This window comes from Amblyomma americanum, chromosome 5 (assembly GCF_052857255.1).
Source record: "Amblyomma americanum isolate KBUSLIRL-KWMA chromosome 5, ASM5285725v1, whole genome shotgun sequence".
NCBI lineage: Eukaryota > Metazoa > Arthropoda > Arachnida > Ixodida > Ixodidae > Amblyomma > Amblyomma americanum.
In genome coordinates this window covers 176,468,384-176,487,283 of record NC_135501.1, presented here as the reverse complement: position 1 = coordinate 176,487,283, position 18,900 = coordinate 176,468,384, and the positions used below count along the sequence as shown (strand labels likewise).

Here is an 18,900-nt window from a genome sequence, read left to right as displayed (position 1 = left end):
ATCGCTTTTGTTCGACGATCCCCCTGCGTGAGTTACTTTTTGTCTCATGTGTGGGCCCGTACACGGCCTGACGCGAAGCGAAGAAACGGCCCGTGGGTTGGGAAGCACTCGCAACAATGTTTGAGCGCATGCCAAAGTCCGAAGAGGGGGGGCCTCTTGCGAGCACAATGAAAAAGTGGACGACACACAGGGTTGCGCTTGCGCCAGTTGAGAAGCACAATGCGTGCGCGCTTCCAGGTGGACTTATCGACCGTCGTCTGCTCTGCAAACGGCGACAACGCGCTGTAAAAACGTTGCGACGAGCCCCACGAGCCCGGCGATCACCTTGACATCGAGGGAGACGTCTGTAATCCGGCCCTTGCCATTGTACAGCTCCACGGACAGTTGGTCGAGGCTGAGCTTCTCTAGCAGAAACTGGCCTCCGTAATGCTGTAGGAGGTACCGACAGGTCCGTTTCTTGATGCCGTCGGAGAATGTGAACCACGGCATCGTGCTGCGGGATGCCCCTGGCTCAGCTTAGCATAATTGCAGGGCTAGTGCAGGGTAGATCAGCTGTGCTCGGAAACAAAATTCAGTAAACAACAACACGCCATTCTCTACCACTCATGACATCAAGATTTTCGTCAGGCGCGCGACGGCCGCGACACCTGAAGCCAAAACGTGAGTCGGTCTATCTGGTTTGTTATGAGCGTTAAGAACTCTTCTCATTAAAAAAAAAACATTTTCAATGTTCTTACAGAAATTTTGGCATTACTCTCTAGATCTAAAATAGCGTAGCATATTTTATTATTAGCGTAAAGTATTTTCAGCAGTTTCGTATTTCTAGAGCAGACGTTTTGATGGCTCGGGCTGGTCCGGACAGGCCGCGATTGGTGTCAAGAACGATGCGCTAATAATTCGAAACATATTTATAACTGCACCATGAAATTCCCGCCGCTCGAATGCGTTACATGAAATTCTTTGAAAGCGTCATTCGGTAACCTGCTTGTAAGCTGGACGTGAACGCTCCGGTGCTCTGAAAATTCTGTTGTTTTCGGCTCAGTTACGCACAAGCATAAACACGCCACAGCGTGTTTCAGTACGAAGCCCATCACTTAGCTTTGTATCTACGCGCCGACTGAATCTGAAAGTTTGTTTCCTTTATACATAAATCTCCATACAGATTTCCTCGAGTGAAACCACAATGGCGAATCACTTCTTTACCGATCTCAAACTCGTCCTGAAGGGCGCCGAAAAAGTTGCCAAGGCGATGTGCGACCACGGCGCATCCGAGCTTCGGCAGTCATGGCACAACTCGAGCGTCCGAACTGTGGCGAAAAGGGTGTCCATGGACGTCGAAGAAGTGGTCAGCAACACCGTAACGGATCCCCAGAAAGCAGGGGTGAGCTTTGTGCTTCGATCAACTACATAGCGTGTGGCGGGCGTAGCAACAGCAGTAGTAGGGTGTTAGCAGTAGTACATGCGCTTCCAGGGCTCGAGTGCTTGTTACTGCGTGATGTTGATTGCACTTAGCGCTCGCTAAAAGTGCGTCATACAACTTAACTTGCCTGCATCTCGCCATGAACGCCAGGATTCTTTCCTCGTAGTTTCTAGTTTGTGCCATCCTACGTTTGCTTGCTACACCAAATATTCATGAGAAACATGTTTTAATTGTGTTTCTATGCATGCGCACGAAATACAACACATATCTTAACATCTGCAACGCAGGGCTTAATTCTGTATGCCACCAAGATACAACAGAAACTATTCACGAAAGTGCGCGTTATGTCCAGAATGCATGCCTGGCTTTGTTTGAAACAAATGCTTAGGACATGGGAACTTGTCATAGCTAGGAAAGCTGCTCAACAATGTTTGTGCGCATATAACATTTATGGATGTGTTTCTTACAGTTGGAAGCTGCGAAAGCTGTCACTGAGACTGTACAGAGGCTGTCCATGGTACCCGAGGGCATCAGGCAATTTTCAGTACATGCACTGCAGCAAGAACGACGTCAAGGCGCCTATACAGCAGCTGTGCCCAAGAAGCCATCGTGGGACGGCCTGGAAGACGAAACCCATCTTGGCTACGCGCCAGCTGCGACACCAGAGACTTCTAGGACAGACAGGACAGATATTGGTAGCGCAGAGGCAGTATCCGCTCAGGCTGGAAGCGTGGGTTTCACTTCAACTGTACTAGACAGGCCAGCACCATCCCCACCCGTGCAACCGAGCCTGGTCACAAAGCCGAAGGAACTCACTCAGCCGAAGCCACAACCTTCACCACTCCCTTCCGAACCTACACCGCCAAAGCCGCGATATGCAACCCCAAGTCATAAACCGATGGTTGGTCCCCTTTACACTTTGTACTTGTCATAATTGTTTGAAGAACACTATCAGTAAATTACTGGGTTGAAGAAAGCACTTACTGTTCGTACATTATGTGGCTGTTATTGACGTAAAGAACTAAATATCTGACAGTATGTGCCCCGTATTACATGCTGTGGAGGAATGTTTCTGCACCCATGCCAGCATGATGCTGCCAAGACCAAGAAGACAGCTGTGTTTCATAATGCGACATAATGCAAAATGAATAGTGTTCCAGCACAAATCATTATTCCATTTCTGTAAACAGCAACCCTTTACACTAATTATAGGACATGTTGACTGATGCATCAAGTACAATAGGTATGCCATCGCTAATAAGCGTAGCTGTGTTGCTGATGTCTACCAAGATTTACTGCTACATGCCGTGCTCTCTTGGAGATGTCTAGTACCAGTTTAATCTGGTGGCTTTTTCTTTTTGTGTCACATGATTTTACTCAAAATCTGCTGTTTTCTTTTACAGCTGACTGAACACTCCAAAGCCACAAAAGTGCCTTCTTCAAGGGTTGGAAGGCTGATGTCGTACGGAGGTAACATAGTGAAGAAGTACTTTGGGTGGGCTAGTTGGTGCATAGCTTTTTGATCATGTCAGGACGGCGCGAAAACAACAAGAACAAAAGAGACACGAACACAACAGGCGCCTGTCCTGTTGTGTTCGTGTGCTTCTTTGGTCCTTGTTGTTTTCGCACCGTCCTGACATCATCAAAAAGTAACATAGTCCTCAAATGCTGTGCAAGCTCACTAGCTGGTTATGAGCTTGGATGTCTCTATTCCATGCATTGATAGTTAATATGAAGAAAAACAAACATGGGACAGAAGATGGAGATTGAAATTTGAGCTACCAGTTTAGCAAACCTTCTCATCCAACCAGCATGTGCAATGGTTGAGTTGCATTGATTCAACTGTGTTCACTTTAAAAAGCGATTTGCAAATTAGCACCCATTGCATCTCTGCCTTTTGCCTCACATTTGTTGGCCTGACTTGATATTTGTCAGCTCTCTCTCAGTTATAAACCACAACTCTGCTTTCAGCCATTTATGCGTATAAATGGCTGAAAGCAGAGTTGTGGTCCAAAAATGCATGGTAAGAATTTCAATCTTAAAACAGTTTGACAACGCCACAGAACATGCTCTCATCACAAAAGTAACCAAGTACTGCGTTACATCTTTGTTATTAAGCGTAGTTACAGAAATGCACTATGTATTGCAGAGAGGCTATGAGGAGTAGGGCAGTTGCGCAGAATGGACTCAAAGTAAACTTATTCCACATCGTTCATCCCTTGGCGTTGAGTGTCACAGTCGCACGTGTCATGAATAAGAATACTGGTCTTTTTTTTTCTTTATTATTTTTATAAACTTAGCAAATTATTTGGTGTGCAACACTTGTCCTCACTTCCTCATTGTGGTGGCTTAAAGTAACAGGACACACACAGCACAAAGCTGTGCACACACAATGCTCTCACACAATGTGCACACACAGGGGCGAATCTCAACACCTGTGTCTTTGTGCACGTGTGTCTTGTAGCCTTGTTTTCCTGTCCTCATTCGTGTGCTTATCAGCTTGTTAATTGTAGATTGGCACCCATTGTTGACGGAGGTGCTTTATTTTGGTCCTCTTTTCCAAGAACACCGTCCATGTACTTGTGTTGCCTTTCTTTTCCATATTCGCTTGCTCAATCACTCACCCACTCATTCTCTCGCTCACCCACTCCACTCACTACCTCTCTCCCCACTCCCTTTGCACTGAGTGAGAAGTATTACATGTTAGTAATGCTAGACCAGTAAAATAAACAATAAAAAAATTGGAGGGGACACTTAAGTTCTGCCTCAAGATGATGCCATATCAGTTTTGAATGAAAAAGAAAGTAATTCCCTAAAGCCTTGCAGTGTGAGGGGGTGGGATGTTTTTCGCTGCAGAAAACTGAAAAATGTGTGAGGCATGCCAGAAGTTCAGTAAGTGCAGTATCTTCTGGTGAAGTCTTGCAACGTCTATGTCGCCCAATTCGAACTGCCGATGCTGTTGTACCATGGCATGTGCTTTATTTCACTTCATAGTTTAAAAGGGTTGTCACTGGCAACTACATGGCCATCATTTGTGAGAACAATTGATGAAACATTAATTAGTCCGGTTTATGTATTTTTAACGTCTCAAAGCAACTCAGGCGATGAAGGACGCCGTAGTGGAGGGCTCCGGATAATTTTTGAGACACCTGCTTGGGCTCTTTAATGTGCACTGACATTGCACAGTACATGAGCCTCTTGAATTTCGCCTCCATCGCATGCTATCGCCACGGCCAGGATCGAAGCTGCATTTTTCGGTTCAGCAAGTGAGCACGGTAACCACTGAGTCACCATGGCAGCTGAAAGGTTAATTAGTAAATTTACCTAATAAGTATGTTTTTCTAAGTAACTGATATGTACAGTGGCTGACAGTTTGTTTGCAAAAATATCTTCTTTCTAATTCAAACCGCTCTATATTTAGGAAGTCTTGAAAGTGCTGACTGAAACAATCGGTGAGCTGTCAGCATGTTTAGCGACAAACTTGTCCTGTGTGCTTGTCTCATGTACAAATCCAAGATCATGGGATCGAATCCCGGCCGCAGTGGCTGTATTTAGATAGAGGCAAACTGCACCTGTGTGCTGTACAGTGTCAGCACACATTAAAGAACCACAGGTGGTCTAAATTAATATGGAGCCCTCCACTACAGTGTCCCTCATAGCCAGTGTATCGCTTTGAGACGTTAAACCCCACATTCCACATATCATTGAGCAGGTCTCGCTGCTGGCCTGGGCTTGGGAGCGCTCGCTGAGATGACCCGGCGAACCCTCGGCGTCGCAGACCCCAAGCAGGACATCGGCTCAGCAGTGCTCGGTGGCGACAACCCGTTCCTGACCCAGGCCAACATCAACCGCATCGTCGACACGCTGTGCAAGGTCCGAGGGGCTGCACTCAAGATCGGCCAAATCCTCAGCATCCAAGGCAAGTTCTGTCCTGAGTAAAATGGGTGGGATCACAGAAACAGAATAAGATTAGTTGGCAACAAACCAAAACACATGACATTGGTTCCATGTTTGGCTACAACTCCTTGAGCCACGATGATAGCAAGTGTAACAAGTGGTGTTCAAGTTTCCAGTTCCATGAAAAGGCGCTGCATGAATGTGGTGTTCAAAGATGAAGCTATCCTTGAAATACTGTGAAATGCAGCTGTAATAGCTGCATAGGTGACCACAAGGACACGTTCTTGCAAGAAGCATGTGCAGTGCTAGCTTGTTCTAGACGTATGGAGCTTCTCCGACACATTTCGATGCTATGTTCGTTTCACCTTCTTAAGATGTGGTTGTTATGGCTGGCTGCTTTTCATGGTCATCGTAATTTTTGTGCTGTCAGCAGTCTGTAATTGTGAAAGTTACCTTTTGCGGCATCAGCATGTAGCTACTGTAGCTTTGTACATGCTGTTTTCACATGAATATTGTTATGTGACGGCAAGCCAGTGAAGATAGGACTACATGACAGATGACGATGGAATGATTTAATGGCGATGGGCCCAGCGCGAGCGCTCCGCGCTGCGCCACTGCCCGCTTTGTTGTCTTCTAGGCCGTGACACTACGCGGGGCTGCCGAGCGATCGTCCCGATCGTGCTAACTAGAAGAACGGCAGTGAAGATGAAACACAGGACGTGACGATGGCTGTGACAGGAGGGATGAACACAGAAGCGAAAAAGATGCAGGGCTTGCCATCATGATGAAAGAGATGAGCAGATGAGCGCTGGTCCATGTAGCGTCCGGGCCGCAGCTAGGTCACCTTGAGCCGACGGCCGAGGCCCGTGAACGCACCAAATGGCATGGGCAGGGGCTGTGTTCAAATATGTTGGCGGCTTCTAGGGTCGGTGGGGTCATAGATTCGAGTTGTGGTGACGTCGTCAAGTTGTCGTGTCTTCTAGTCGGGGCAGGGGATGGGGCCGGGTTGAATGGCGTGGACGGTTCTGGTCTGGCGGGCTGGGCACAGCCGGGCGGAGCGGACAGGTACACACAACTGATGACCACGGCACACGCAGGACGCCGAAGCTCCAGGACCAGGATGGAGATCAATGACCTGCACCCAACACCAAATGTTACGTGATGGCAAGCTGGTGAAGATAGGACTACATGACAGATGACAATGTAATGATTTAAAGGCAGTGGGCCTAGCACGAGTGCTCTGCACCGCGCCACTGCCCACTTTGTTGTCTTCTAGTCCGTGACAATATTAACACAGTAAGTAGCAATCGAGGTCCTATTCACGAGAAGAGCCGGCATCCGTCCGTCTATGTTGCAAAAAAGCAGGCAGTCCGCTAGGACTGTTGGCAGTGAAATTAATTCATATAAATTCAGTGCATTTGCCGCCTGCCCACCGTGGCACTGTGCATCAGCTTATTGGTTGTGAGACAGACAGCCTCCCAAAAAAACTGTCTGCAAAATTGAGTTTTACAGGAGCTCGGTACGGGCAACCTGAGTCTCGCAAGCCCCATCGATGGCAATGTTCGAAGTAGCCACCTGCCGGGGCAGTGTCACATCGCTTAACCGGTGCACCAGGAGTGGTATGAGGACTCCCCGCAATCTATGAATCTATGAAAAAGGAGGAGTGTTTGCATGGGAGGGATCTCGAATGCTGTCACATTGTACTCATAAGGATAGGTTAAGTGTCCTCTAAGTTTTTTATGTCTGCTGTCCATAGTTATTTCCTGGGGAAAGTTTCTCCTTTTCCTGAAACTTTGATGCACAATCAGCCAAAGGCACTCTGGAGGAGGGTAGGGGTTAGTGTTCCTCTGTTTCCGATCAGCTGATTGGCTTCACGCTAATCCGTTCCCAAGCCAGAATTATCTTCTAGGCCTGCTGTTAAGCCCAGGTGGTAAAAAAGTGGTAAGATTTTAGCATAGTTAAGCCGAGTAGATGTGCGAAAGCATGTGTTTATCCTAATCGGCTCATGGTTTTGCTTTGCTCGGTCGTCAGCACGTCTAGCGACAATATTAGGCTCAGGTTAAGCTCTGATCGTTTGGTCTGATCCGTTCGCACCTCAGATGGAAGTTGATGAAGACGACAATGCACAGTGCTCAGCGTGAGAGTGTGTTGTAGTTTAACACAAGGCGTGATCTGCAGCGCCGAAAGCGTAGCGCTCTTGTGCAGTGGCCAGCGAAGCTGATCTGTTCGCGCTTCCGCTGATTCGAAACCCAGTCGTGGCCATATTTGCTTTATTTATTCATTCTCAAGGTCAGGGACACTGCAAGATTCTTGGTTGGGTTTGACCCTATGAAGTAGTGCATTTGCACTAATATGCTGTGGTGCCCTTCCCGACAGCCTCCGTCATAGCTTTAATATCCTGGTCAGTGTTAAATCAAAATGCACTGCTGAAGTCTTTGTGTTCCCACAAACACACACATAAAACTTTGCAGCTGCAGATCTAGCAGTTCTTTCTCCTTGGCTTCTCCATGCTGCGGTTATTTGTGCCTTCAGAGGCATACAACATCTTCTTACAATGTGCATTTAGTTAAATACCATGCATGACTGAATGTGTACTTATGGTAAATCAAAATTACGAATAGTCTGATGATGAAGCGCAGGGAGCTTTGGAGTAATTGCCTGCTGGGAGCAGGAAGCTGATTTAATCAAATCAAAGACTTTATTTAGTGATGCAGTTCTTTTAAATTCCATAAAACACAAGGCGTGCATTACAGTGTATGCAAGGTCTGACCAGGATATGCCCTTGTTGCGTAAAAACCCGCCAGCATATGATTAATTTATTCCAGTTTTCCTTTTATTTTTTTTTTTGCAGATAACACTCTGATCAGTCCGCAAATGCAGGCCATATTTGAGCGAGTCAGGCACTCAGCGGACTTCATGCCAGAATGGCAAATGGAGGTGAGTTCAGAGACCCTCACTGCTCATGGGAATAAATGTGCTTTTTCATGCAGTTTGGAAATTATTGCAACATTTTACTGCTACAACTGCCTTGACTGGCTTCTTGCTACGACTTCTTTTTTTAAGCATGCGAGCAGACGTTCTGCTCTACTGATTGCTGGGCGAAAGCACTGAGATAAGTGACATCTTTTTTAAAGTTCAGTACCGTACTACAATTCTTTCAACAAAAAATTTATTTTGTTCTTGTTTGTCAAAATTTTGTGAACACTTACTGTGTTTGGAAGTTTCAACTTAAGGGGCGACACGGCTTCCAGCAAAAATTTTTTCATTTCTTGATGTATTGGCATGAAATTTTTTGAGCATATTAGAAATAACTTTATGACTTCTGTCACGAAATTTCACTGTTATATCTCCAGAAAATATATATTTTTCCCCTGAACCTTGTGAGAAGGCTGCACAGTTAAGAAAGTGTGTCAGAAGGCTCGTTGAACATTCCTTGCGGTCTTACTGGCGTGCTACAGGTCAAGACATTCTTAAAATTGTTTTTTGCAAATGGAAAATTTTGGTCGTGAAGTTTTTGAGATTCAGTATCTATTGGCATATCTAGAGTGAGAAGAAAATTTCTTACAAGAAATTTTAAATTCACAAATTTGAAAAACATAGAATGATCCGACCTGCACTATGGCCTTAAATGTGCAAGGAAACAAAGGGAATCAAAATGGCTAAAACACTTGTGAGGAAATCTGCTCCGCAAGGCGAGTATCTAGGCAGAAAACCATAACAGAGAAAAATGCTCATTGTTCGTGCATTCCCCCGCAATGCACAGCCACTGCAGTTCACGAAACAATTTTTTTACCGTACTTTCCGGTGAGTTTCAGGATTGAAACTTCAGGACGGGATAAAAAAAACTAGGTATACAAGCGGATGCAACAGTTATCAAAAATTCAATTTCTTGGAAATTTTTTGGGGGGTTTAAAAATGTCGAGAAAAATCTATTACAGCTGTATCTTACCGGTGCTCACCTCTGGGGCAGAAATGTGGAAGCTAATCAAAAGGGTTCAACGAAAGTTAAGGACAGCGCAGCAAGCTATGGCAAGAAAAATGATAGGAGTAACGTTAAGAGACCGGAAGCGGGCGGAATGGGTGAGGGATCAAACGCGGGTTAATGACATCCTAAAATCAAAAGGAAGAAATGGGTTTGTGCAAGGCATGTAATACCAAGGCAAGATAACCGCTGGTCCTTAGGGGTATCGGAGTGGATTCCAAGAGAAGCTAAGCGTAGCAGGGGTGGCAGATGGTTAGGTGGGCGGATGAGATTAAGAAGTTTGCGAGGATACGGTGGCTGCAGCTCGCACAGGAAGGGTGCTGATGATGGTTATGAAAAGCCGTATCCCCTCTTAATTGAGTTCTTTGCTTGCCTTTGCTTGCCACAAGGAAGGAGCAGTCTCTAAAAGTTACTACAGTCAGTGGCCTTTGACTGTGTCTACAATAGCATTTGTTCTGTTTTATCTGAACAGTTAATGAGCAGCTTTGAAATGTGAGAGAGAATTGATAACACCTCATTTCGAGCTACAGGTGCTGCTTTCTGAATAGCATGTTCTCATTTGTGGTGATCTTCCAGAGGGTGATGGCGCAGGAGTTGGGATCCGACTGGGAATCCAAAGTGGCTTCGTTTGAGCGCAAGCCATTTGCTGCAGCCTCCATTGGCCAGGTTCACCTTGCCACGCTGCATGATGGCAGGGCAGTGGCCGTCAAGATTCAGGTATACACATTTATGTCATAACAGCTAGAGCGATCGTGTGAGTCCATCCTAAGGTTGGGTGGTTGTTTTGTAGCAATAGCTACATTACGGTAGCATTCCGAGCCTTCGGCATGGCGGCGCCGCCACGCTGTCACGTGATGCGGAGCAGCTGCCGGCGGCGTGGCGCTGTGGATGATCACGTGGTTCGTTACGTGGTTGGTCACGTGACCAAGTTCCACTCGGCCAGCTGTAGCTATCGCGTCACTCCAGGTTTTTTCATTCACACTATGAGCCGGTAATTTTTCACATGTGCATTTGCCTCTTCATTGCTCACTTTTACTGCAGTTTCATTAAGGAGAGAAGGACGTGTCATAGTTTGAAAGTGAGGGTGCTGTCTGTGTGCAGTATCCTGGTGTTGCCATGGGTATCAACAGTGACATCAACAACCTCATGGCCATCCTCAAGTACTGGGACATAATCCCAAAAGGTGAGAAGTACAGTGCCTAAGTCATAAGGGAATTTTACCATGGCATGCATCGACTACTACGTCAATGTGGCATAGTCCCCCTGCTGTATCATGAAATGGTCAAAAATTGCAAAAATTTCGATTTTGAAAAAATTGCATATTTGTGTTCAATACATTCTAAAGTTCCTGCCTACAAAGTTTCAAGACCTAATTCGACCTCAGACTACTAAAAAATTCATATATTTCGCTCCTCCGAAGTGCGGAAATGGTGATTTCATAGCAAAACGCGGCAGAACTTTGCGTCCGTCGCTTCCCACGACCACGTCCCCGATGGCCGCCATCTTTGTTTTGTTCAAAAGCTGGCGCTCTCCCCTACATCCTGTTATTGCTCACTATTGTGTAATCCTTTTATAACGTCCGCATTCTGCCATTTCCTGAGACCTCTACAACGACCTCTGAATAGCTGGCGCACACGATGGAAATGGGATTTTCTTAGATTCATGTTTTTTTGCCAACATGACGTCTCAAGGAACTTTCCATTTTGTTTTTATGGTGCAATTTCAGCTCGCCTTATACCGTTCAGTTCAGAAAGAACTAAACTATGGAGCTATGCTATTTCTTATGGCTGAGCCGAGCATATCTAATTTTGTGAACCATAATGTCACCTAGTTATATTTCATAATTATGGTGCTTGCACATAACTGAACATTTTTATATGACGATATACCTCAACAACAATAAAATTAGCATATCTCCAGATGGCAGGTCTCTAGCTACAGCTGCATTTCAATCACAACCAAAAAATACTGAGGGAAAGTGTCTTAATGACCCGTAAGAAACTAATTAGGCTTCAGTTCATTTGTCATAATATGAGAACTAATAGAGATGTACTAAAACTAAATATATTTTTGGAAACAGGAAGAAGATATACACACCTGATTCCATTACAGTATCTTTATTAATAAAAATTTTCATTTTAAGACCAGCGTCTTTCCTTAAGTGCCACTGAGGATAAAGTCCTTAGAGGGTTTTGTGCTGCAGTGGCCGTAGTCAGGCTGACGATGATGATGACGATGAGGACAAGGAGAACTTGGCCTGTAGCAATAGATTCCTGCACTCTAATGACAAAGGTGCTACTTTCACTTAAAACAGAACTTTTATAAGCTGGAGAATTTAAAAGAATGAAATATAGGTGTCGCTACCTGCCCATTTTTTTTAAGCAGACCACAGTGCATCCAGGCCCACTTTTGTGCGTCGATCACCGAGGTCGAGGAGCACTGCCATTCACGTTCAAAGGGTGACCTTGGAGTCTCTTTTTTTATGGGCATCACAATTTTGAATTGAGTGTTGGAAAAATTTTTAAGTTTGAGGAAAAATTTTTAATTTTCTCAGCGGAAATTTTTTTAAGACATGAACATAGCCAGAAGGAACCAGAGAAGCGGTTTTTGCAACCAACAAAGCTTGGATGGAGTTGCCCTCGGTGTCTCTCTAACCTGTAGCCAGAGGCTGTGCTGGAGCTAGTAACACCTTTTCAGCAGAATTTGTTTGAGGGCTAGTTGGTTCATGTTTTCAAGGCGGAATACCTCGTACCCATGAGGTCTGGTGTCGTAGTGACCCCCTTCATCGCTAGTGTGGTACTGTTTCAGGCATGTACATTGACAATGTCGTAGCTGTGGCTCGCCGTGAACTCGCCTGGGAGGTGGACTACGTGCGGGAGGCTCAGTGCGCCAAGAAGTTCAAGTATGTGCTTTGCTTGTCCTTCCTTTGGCATAGCTAAAAGAAGACGCAGTGTCGGAATGCTTTCCTTTGTCGTGATTTATCGTCAGGGAGCTGGTGAAGCCATACTCCGAGTACTACGTCCCGGATGTCATCGACGAACTATCGACGGGCCAAGTTTACACGACGGAGCTCATCACCGGAACACCCGTCGACAAGCTCGTCGACGCTCCGCAAGAACTGAGGAACAAGGTAAGTGGTGGACGGCTGTATACTGTCTGTCGATTTTTACCTAGTCCAAGGAAATGTACAGAATTTTCCTTTCTTTCTGTACATGGAAGTCAAGGTTGTGGCAATGCTTATCATGTTCTGATGGCTTTAGAGTTGTTTTGGCTGCATACATCATGTAGAACATGGGTCAGGTGATGGTGGTAGTGTTGTATTTGAGAAAAAATAAAAGGAAAAGGGGACCATGTCAGCCACAGGTGTAAAAGGTATAGGGTATAGTGAGAGACAGGATAAAAAAAAACGTAGAACAAGAGACGATAAATGAAAGAAGTAGTGACTGTTTAGTTATTGTGTATACGGAGTAAGCCACACATAGCACTCCCAAGCACACACATACACTCTCAGGTGACACTAACGAAAACTTCATCCAGTTTTTGTTTTTAGTAAAAATTAATTCTTCAAAAATTGAATTTCAAAATGAAACAATGTTTTCCCACCATTCGACTCAGAAACTCTTGATTGGTGTATACTAGTCTGAGGTATCTACACTAAAAAAAAATTGGCCGACGATTACGGTGATCAGTAATGTGAAATTTCGGCGCTGCTCTTTAGGTATCTTTAGCTGCACGATGGTGTGTATCACTCTGGCGCCATCTCTGGTCGAGCGGCAGCAACAACTCATACTCCTCACAGCACACTCGTCGCATACCTTACCTATGATGTCATCACCGAACTGACGATGGCGCGCGCTACTCTGGGGTCATCGTTTAGCGGATCGTCGCCGCGGAGCTAGTCTTCACGCTGCCGCTGTATCCTTATCCTCCGCTTTCCTGCTCGCGATCTCTTCATTATCGCTGTACTTTTATCCTCCTGTATGCTATGCGTTCATTCTCTTCCTTCCTCCGCTGTGCCCCTCATTCGCTATGCCGGTTACAGTGCTGAGGCCGCTGGATGCCACCGTTCAACCCACGAGTGGGCACTTAAGAGCTGCGCTCTAAAACGATCTTGACGCACGGCAGTTTCCTTACAAAAACGGCCAGTGGTGGGGAGTCGTGTATTTGATTTTCTGATCTTTTCTAGCTTACAAAAGCCCTGCTTTCAGTGAAAATAGTCTCTGGTGTCATCGTTAGAACGTGATAATCTGTTGATACAGGCCATCATCAATTTCTCCTAAGTGTCCCTTTAAGTGTCCTACCCCTCTCCTATGCACTATATGATTGTCCATGCCAGGCTGTTATAAATGCCTTTACATGTGGGTTAAAATGTCAACAACCCATGACATGGACAAATGTTGAACCCGCGCCAGTACAAAAAAAAAATTAGATTACCGGTGTACACTACTTGGAGATGTGACGCACAGTGTGGCTTTTCTCCCCACAGATAAGTTACAACCTTTTGAAGTTGTGCCTGCTGGAGCTGTACGATTTCAACTTTATGCAAACAGATCCCAACTGGTCAAATTTCTTCTACAACGGGGACAGCGACCAGGTGAGCATAGCACATCTTTCGGCCCACCCACTGCAAATGCTGGTGCCCAGAAAAGTGTGAACCCGAAGTGAACCCCCGAGCAGGACGAATTTTTCCTTAACTGCGAAGATTCTGAGAAAGCTGTATAGCTTTCCCCTGCAGCCACATGGCTATGCTTTAAGTGTGAAATGAAAAAAGTCTATGTCGCACTAGCAGGTTTGCTTGGTTCTGTGTTGATGTTTTCCGCAATGCCAGCATGTATGCTTTTCGGTGTCTCTTAGTACACAACTTCCGTTAACTTTACACGAGTACTACAAGGCTGGAATCAGACATGAACACTGTTATGTGCTATTCCTTTAGAGTGCTGCACTGTGTCGACGTTTGCTGGCTGATGAATATGCAATATAACTGAATGTAGCTAGGCGAAAATTGTATTTCTATCCATAGGCAACCTGATAGCAGCATCTTGTAATGGATGTGTTACAAGCTAAGTTACCTTGACTGCTTGCTTTGGGTATTAATTAATAGAGGCACTTCAGGCTCCCAAGGAAGTTTTCACAAATCTAATATCTGCCATATATATATATTACCTATCTTTGTATTTTCAAATGAAACAGACAGAAAGTTATGATCCTTGTGCAAAACTTTAACGCAACTAAGCTATGGATGTATATACAGAAAGGTGTTGAAGCTGTCCAGACAAGCATCTAGGTTCTTGTAAATCAACAAAATGACTAGGCAATGTGAAAGACCAATGCTATACTTATGACTGTGGAAAGTGCTGAAATTTCATTCTAAACTTAGCGTGTCTTAAATTTAAGAGCGAGCTACATGCTGCCACCTTCATCATTCACGAACTGCCTTAGGACAAGCTTGATGGTCATAAGAGCATACAGATCTGGAGCTTCGATGCAAAGTTAAGCTTTCACTTACCTCAAATTTCATTCTTCAGCACATCTAAGCATACCATGCTGTATAAAAATCCTCGGTTTGTTATTTGTTGAGGGACCCACTTCACTTTGCCACGTAAAACAGCACTGTTGTTCAGTGAGCGTGCAAGAAAGTGTGACATTTCCAAGGTGCTGACAGACTGCACTTTGCAACACAGCTCATGCTGCTGGACTTTGGTGCATGCCGAGAGTATGACAAGATCTTTGTGGACAAGTACATGCGGGTCATCAAGGCAGCAGCTGACCGTGATGAAGACAAAGTGCTGGCACACTCGAGGGACCTGGGCTTTCTCACTGGCTACGAGGCTAAGGTAGCTCTTTTCCTTGGCTTGGTTTGTTGGGAGAGCTAGCCTAGATTCAAGCGGGCCATTTTTTTCATCTGGTGTGCATGAATCTCTACCGTTTCTATTAGCTGAGGATTTTTCAGAATATACTGCATTCTTCCTTTCAGCATTGCCGGAATAGGCTGCCGCAGTATAATGTTTCTAGCACAATAGGCAGGTTAGTCGTACTCTTCTTTCTGCGTTCAGAGTGTCGCTATTGAAAACTTGTGTATTTGGTAAAGTAAGCATCAGCAACATTGTGCATCAGCATTCAGAAAAAAATTTTCAACAATTGAAGCTCACGTGTGCACAGCAGCGTGTGCATTGATATGTGTTTAAAAGGTTGTAAACGAGGTTTTGTAAGGTTAGCACCCACTGTCTTGGCAACAGTAACCTGGGGCAGCCATTTTCTTTCCCAGGTCTTGACATACACAGTCGTCCACATACCTCTCTAAAGCAAAGTAGTGCACCAGGGTGTACACTTCCGTCATGTCCGAGTGGCCGAGGGCTCGAAGCTTGACATTATCCCACATGCACATTCCCATGAGTCATGTTTAAATCTTCATGTCTTTGAAAGCGGTATCGAGCCCACCAGGCATTGGCGATTTTCATAAATGGACAACAGAGCACGTTGTTCAAGCACTCTAAACAAGTGTGTGGACGATGTTACACAGTAGTGATAAGACTAGTGCTCTTGAGTAGTGCCAAAGTAGAAACAGTCATGGTTTGCACAAAGCCATCTGTTTGACTGATTTGATGGGAACTTGGTGCAGACTGTTCATTATGTCAGCATCAGTGTGCTACTAGTCCCGCTCAACAGAAAGTCTGCATGCTTCCCATTTCCTCTCATCATATCCAATTTACTGTTCCGGCCTAGGGGCACACACTGGAGGTCATATGCAGCCAAAGTACACACAAACAACGAAACGCACGGTTTGCGGTGCATGTTGTAAAGATGAACAAACAAGACAAATGAGCACTAGACTGCAGCCATGACAAATCACAGTTGACCAAAATTTATGTATGTTTAATTAGCCAGCCCTAGATTGTGCAGTGCACCAAAATCGATGCGCGGCGTTATTTGAAGTTCCGTGTTTTGACCACATCTCTGTAAAAGGGATTGTCCCAAAGTACAACTCGCATGTGCACCTAACACTACGACTATATTCTCGCAACAATTGCAGGTGATGCAGCAGGCACACGTCGACGCCGTCATGATCCTGGGCGAGGCCTTCTCGAAGGACGGCGATTTCGACTTTGGAAAACAGGACACGACGCGCCGCATCCAAAGCCTGGTGCCCGTCATGCTCCAGCACCGGCTGACACCGCCTCCCGAAGAGACCTACTCGCTGCACCGGAAGCTCTCAGGGATATTTCTTCTGTGCGCCAAGCTTCGCGCCAACATTAACTGCAAGAAGCTGTTCGACGACACATATGCGCGATACCGCTTCAGCAGCTGAGCTAGCGTACGTTATTGTGGATATGATGTGTTTGTAGTGTGCCAGGGCACTCCTCTCAGGCACAAGGCGCTTGGAACTTGTCAAGGCAAATTGGCATTTGCTGCTAATCAGTTACTGGCCATAACTTAAATGTAGTTTCATTTTTGAAGTTACAGGTGTACTTTTCTGCAAGTACATTATCAGTCTAAGTCGGGGTGTTCCAGCAAGATTTGTTGCAAGTTGAAGAAAAGTTTCGCAGCTTTAGCACAGCCGAATGCTCCATGTAGAAATCGCACAGATGTGGTTAAGCTTCAAATAACACACCAACTAGTCAGTCAATCAAGTAGTTAAGTGGTTAGTTGTAGTTTTATAAACGTACTGGGCATTACATTCAGCTGGAACAGCACTGCAGATACGTTTGTCAGAGTGTCGCCTTCGTGCTTCAAAAGCAACATGAGCTGCCATTTACAGCCCAAGACAAGAATTCCTAGCTATACTTAACTTTTTGAACCACTATATGAGGAACCGGTGAGCATGGTGAATAGTAGTGTCACACCAGTGATCAAAAGAACTAGCTGGTTTTTATTTTATTTAGAAATTTTTGCATTTGTGGAAAGGGTGGAAGGCAGCGATGTTCTTTGACACTGCAGCCATTACAATAAAGGCAAAAGCACCCAAGACTGCCACTGTGTTCCTTAGCAGATTTTTATTCAATTTTTTTTTTCCTACAATGCTTGCCTGAAGGTACAGTGGACTCCGGACAGTACGGTCAGCCTTGCACTCTCCAGCCAAGCTGTTTCTGTCCAATCGGCTGGGAAACGCACTTGTTGAGGGAATGATGAAATAACTTAGAAACAGTTACTCCGAAAAAATATATATATACAATGCAAGCAACTGTATATTACTTCTTCCAACCCTAAACCCCGCCAGCAGAGTTATTTTCAGTGTAGGACGCTGATCCGTAACCACATCTTCAGGCTACATTTATTTTTCCTGCCTGCAACTAATAAAGCAGCTCTCTCGCAAGCCATCAGATCAATATAGTACTGGTAAACAGACTCACTGACTACCTATGAGTTTCTAGATCGAAATGCTTTTTACCTAAATCCATGAATTGCAAAATCAGATCCTCGCAAGCCTGCCTTGCAGTGTAGAACCCATCTCTTTAGAGGTGCAGGCAACATTAAGTGCAGAGAAATTTCCACACTGAAAGCCATGCCCTAAATTTGACACACAAAAAAAAAACAGCTCGGTAATAAAAATTCGCTTGTGCTAAAAAAAAAAAAAGGCAACTTAACAAGTGCAGGTGCGATGGTAATCACAGCTGTTGATGATCTCTTGTTTCTGCCTTTGCAAACCACACCAGGCCATACAAAGTCTGTGCCAGCAGGTGTTTGGAATACTGTGTCAAAAGGCTTTGGCTTTGTACATACAATTCCACACGTGCATTTCACAACACCAGCACTAACTAGGAATTGATCACGTTGATAGTGGGTAGAGCCAGTGAACAATCTCTTAGACATAGACTGATCATTTAAGAAATAGAAAAGAAAAATGGCTCTGCCATGAGATCTGCAGATTGATTGATTGATTACAAACGTCTTTATTTCTTCAATGTTCTCCGAACATGTGGGTGGACCGCCTAGTCCGGTAGTCCACTGGCTGCTGCTGCTGCGCTGGCCCTCCCCACCAGCCAGTGCTGACGGTCAGGATCATCGCTGAGCAGAATAGCCTCCCACTGCTCCTCCGAGGGGTTGGGAATGGGGTCAACTAAGGGATTATATTGGCATGCCCACACCATATGGTAGAGGTTAGCTATCGCTCCACAATGTGGACACTGTGGAGAGTATAGTGTAGGGTACCACTGGTGTAATTTAGCTGGTGTTGGGTAGGTGTTGGTTTGTAGTCTCCTAAGGGTGTTCTCTTCTAACTTGTTGAGGGATTTGTGTGGTGTTGGGTACTCCTTTCTGGCTGTTCTGTATGGCGCAAGATTGTCAGCATACACTGCTAAGCCTATTAGGTCGCGGCACCCTTCATGGTCAGCAGGGGGAGACGTCCGGTATAGAAGAGCTCGGGCATGCCTGTGGGCGGCTTCGTTTCCTCCTGGTAGTTCCAGGTGACCGGGGAACCAGATTACTGAGACCTGGTTGGGTGGATGCTTAGTCAGCAATGACAACCCTGACTTGTGAATTAATCCGTTATTGAAGTTTCGACAGGCGTTCTGGGAATCAGTGAGCACAACGGCGTTGGGGTTAGATGCTACAGCTAATGCAATAGCTGCCTCCTCTGCGTGAGTGGGGTTAGATGTTTTCACCG

At 45.3% G+C, this 18,900-nt stretch overlaps 2 protein-coding genes across 3 annotated transcripts in view; one reads left to right on the top strand and one right to left on the bottom strand.

Moving 5' to 3' along the window:
- The window catches only part of Atg2 (Autophagy-related 2), an 85,137-nt gene extending 84,504 nt beyond the window's left edge, over positions 1-633 (bottom strand). Inside the window, exon 1 of one of the 2 annotated variants that reach the window (XM_077665917.1) lies at positions 325-633. In XM_077665917.1, coding sequence (XP_077522043.1) covers positions 325-489 — 165 coding nt within the window. In that variant the 5' untranslated portion in view covers positions 490-633. The remainder of the gene's footprint in view (positions 1-324) is intronic. The other variant, XM_077665918.1, reaches the window with a different exon arrangement.
- Positions 634-816: 183 nt separating this feature from the next.
- Positions 817-17,814, top strand: Coq8 (ubiquinone biosynthesis protein COQ8, mitochondrial). The gene is made up of 12 exons (XM_077665916.1): positions 817-1,381; positions 1,890-2,321; positions 2,824-2,890; positions 5,133-5,339; positions 8,169-8,254; positions 9,876-10,016; positions 10,401-10,482; positions 12,108-12,201; positions 12,288-12,429; positions 13,786-13,893; positions 14,981-15,133; positions 16,330-17,814. Exons 1-12 carry the CDS (start codon positions 1,184-1,186, stop codon positions 16,603-16,605), a joined length of 1,986 nt encoding a protein of 661 aa, XP_077522042.1. The 5' UTR covers positions 817-1,183; the 3' UTR covers positions 16,606-17,814.
- Positions 17,815-18,900: the final 1,086 nt, after the last annotated feature.

Bases quoted from the DNA above. Each gene is read 5' to 3' on its own strand.
- Coq8 (XM_077665916.1), top strand. From the start codon at position 1,184: ATGGCGAATCACTTCTTTACCGATCTCAAACTCGTCCTGAAGGGCGCC. The intron at 8,255-9,875 runs GTGAGTTCAGAG...GTGATCTTCCAG, and splicing joins TGCCAGAATGGCAAATGGAG to AGGGTGATGGCGCAGGAGTT. The intron at 10,017-10,400 runs GTATACACATTT...GTCTGTGTGCAG, and splicing joins CAGTGGCCGTCAAGATTCAG to TATCCTGGTGTTGCCATGGG.